This window comes from Cyprinodon variegatus, unplaced genomic scaffold, assembly GCF_000732505.1.
Source record: "Cyprinodon variegatus isolate N-32 unplaced genomic scaffold, C_variegatus-1.0 Scaffold1598, whole genome shotgun sequence".
Classification (NCBI taxonomy): Eukaryota; Metazoa; Chordata; class Actinopteri; order Cyprinodontiformes; family Cyprinodontidae; genus Cyprinodon; species Cyprinodon variegatus.
The window spans coordinates 60,516-63,004 of record NW_015152051.1 but is presented as its reverse complement, the minus strand read 5'-3'; the positions used below and the strand labels follow the sequence as shown (position 1 = coordinate 63,004).

Below are 2,489 nucleotides of genomic sequence, written 5' to 3'. Positions count from 1 at the left end.
TCCCCGGCGACGCCCCCTCACAGCCCACACACACACACACAGCTTCCTGTGCTGTCTCGGGTTACAGCTGGAAGGTTGCAGGGTGTGTGTGTGTGTGTGTGTGGGCTGTGAGGGGGCGTCGCCGGGGAAAACCCGATCAGGGCTGAGGCTTCTGGGCCTCCACCTGACCCAGCAGGCGGCTGAAAGCTAGCAGGAAATTCCCCTCCTAACGAGGGAAGAATTCGCTGGCTGGGGAGGAATTCCAAGCAACTTTCACCGACTGGGTGTGTGTGTGTGTGTGTGGGGGGGTTCTTTGTGGTCTCAGAAAAAAACTTCTCTTTTTGTTGCTTTTCAGGCTTTTTTATTTATACAAAACATGATAAACAGATTTAAATACCAATAAATATGAATAAATAAATGTTTAAAATAAGGAAGGAGCTTTCTGCTCCTACAGCCTCATGTCGGCATAAATACAAACAAAAAGTGCCTAAAACAGAAATAAAGTTTCAACTGGTACAGTTAATAAAGTCTGGGTCCATCTCCATGGAGATGTTAGCATTTCTACGTCTGAATCAAGGTGTGAAAGCGTGCTCAGGTACGCTCCCTGGTGATCACAGCAGTGACTCAAAGTGCAAACACACCAAAGAAGGTCTTCCCCTCCTCGGTCTCCAGCTCAGTGAGCTGGTTGGTCTCCGTCCAAAGCCGGTCTCCTCGGTTCAGGTGGAAGACGGCCCCCAGGTAGATGGTGCTGTAGCAGCCGCGGCCCGATAGCCCGTCCTCCTCCTGCAGGTTCTGACACGCCGACCTGACGGCGTTCATCAGGGACACCGGCTTCCCCACGGAGGTGGAGGAACTCCAGATCCGGTGGCTGAGGGGCTGTAGGGACGACAGGCCCTGCTTGTCCTCACTGTAGGACACCCTGAAGGACACCTGGCTGTAGACGAAGTACAGTCCCCTCTCTGGGATGATGATCTGGTTGTCTTGCAGATGAAGGCCCCCCAAAGAGAAGGCCTGGCCCACAGCGTCCCTCCACTCGATAGAGGGCTTCCTGTCATCCTCGTCGTATTTACCTGCAAAGATGGAAGACATTTAGTCTCTGCAGGTCCCACAGGTGGCTCTCAGAGGGCTAGGCTAAGATCAGAGGACTAGGCTTAGGTCGGAGGGCTAGGCTTAGGTCAGAAGGCTAGGCTTTGGCCAGAGGGCTAGGCCTAGGTCAGAAGGCTAGGCCTAGGTCAGAGGGCTAGGCTTAGGTCAGAGGGCTAGGCTAAGATCAGAGAGCTAGGCTAAAGTAGGGCCTGACTCACCGACTAAATGGATGGCGGCCGTCGCCCTCCTGCTGATTTCCCTCAGCTTGGAATGGGTCCCTGAGGAGAAGGAGACACAATGAGTTCAGATCATCTCAGGTTAAGCTTCCTGTGGATTTAGATCAAACTGAGGTGATATTCACCTGTGGTGACATCAGAGTCCATGATGACTGGAGCTGCTGTGTGTTCTGAGCCGGTCTGGAGGTTAGAAAAGCTCAGATTAAAGAGAAGCACCAGAAACCAAACCTCTGCAGAGTTAAACTCAGACTTACTGTTGGTCCTGATCGCTCCAGCTGGTACCACACATAGAGCCGGGCTCCTCCAAGGCTGAGGGCCAGTAGGAGCAGCACCCCGAACACCTTCCACATCCACCCTGTGGACGGCTTCTTCTCCACCAGAACCTCCATCCTGCCCTGAGGACCTGCTTCCACGTCTCCCGCTGTGATTTTGTAGCCCGTCATCGTCTGTGTCTGAATCAGCCTCTGAGCTTCCGCCTGTCTGACAGTTAGACTGAACCTCTGCCAGGCGGCCTCTAGTATTTATGCTCTGGAGGCTGTTCCTGCAGAAGGGAAACTCCAGTTATGTCACTGAGTGGAGAGGCCGCAGCTGCAGCAGCCGCTCGCGCCGCGGAGAGAAACAAGCGCAGCGGCAAAGGAAAGAGAAGTCACAGAATTTCTCAGTCTGGAGCGTCGCAGGATCTGCGGCTTCAGACGGAGTTTTTAAAACAAGGTTTTAAACTAGAGGCTTCAACATGTGAAGCTTCCCAATGATCTGTGAATGATAGGCCAGGCCATGCAGGGGGGGGGTCTTATTGACATCAAGAATTACTGATTTACTACAGAATCAAACAAACTGAAGGATCAGATTTAAAGTTCTGCAACTATCTGATCAGATCTGGGTCTAAATGTAAAAATCCTCTGGAAGTTTTCCTGAGCTGGAAAACAAAATCTGGCAGCTTTCTGTTTCATTTAGATGAAGCAATCAGAAGCTCCAAACCGGTTCTTCTGGTCCTTTTCCATTTCACTTTCTGAACTCAATCTTAGACTTGGATAAACTAATATTATTTTTATACAAGTCGAGTATATATTAAACTACATTTTGTTTTTTACAGCTTTCAGACAGTAAATTAACATTTCCATCCATAAAGGTCAGCAGTGATCAAATGTAAACAGTTTGGGAGAAAAAACAAAAACACTCATTGATCTG

General features: G+C 50.2%; 1 protein-coding gene across 1 annotated transcript; it reads right to left on the bottom strand.

Moving 5' to 3' along the window:
* Nucleotides 1-339: 339 nt before the first annotated feature.
* On the bottom strand, nt 340-2,184 carry LOC107104043 (tumor necrosis factor-like). Its single transcript, XM_015403950.1, has 4 exons — nt 1,556-2,184; nt 1,427-1,481; nt 1,284-1,343; nt 340-1,049 (listed from the first exon to the last, which is right to left on the bottom strand). Exons 1-4 carry the CDS (start codon nt 1,742-1,744, stop codon nt 604-606), a joined length of 750 nt encoding a protein of 249 aa, XP_015259436.1. The 5' UTR covers nt 1,745-2,184; the 3' UTR covers nt 340-603.
* Nucleotides 2,185-2,489: the final 305 nt, after the last annotated feature.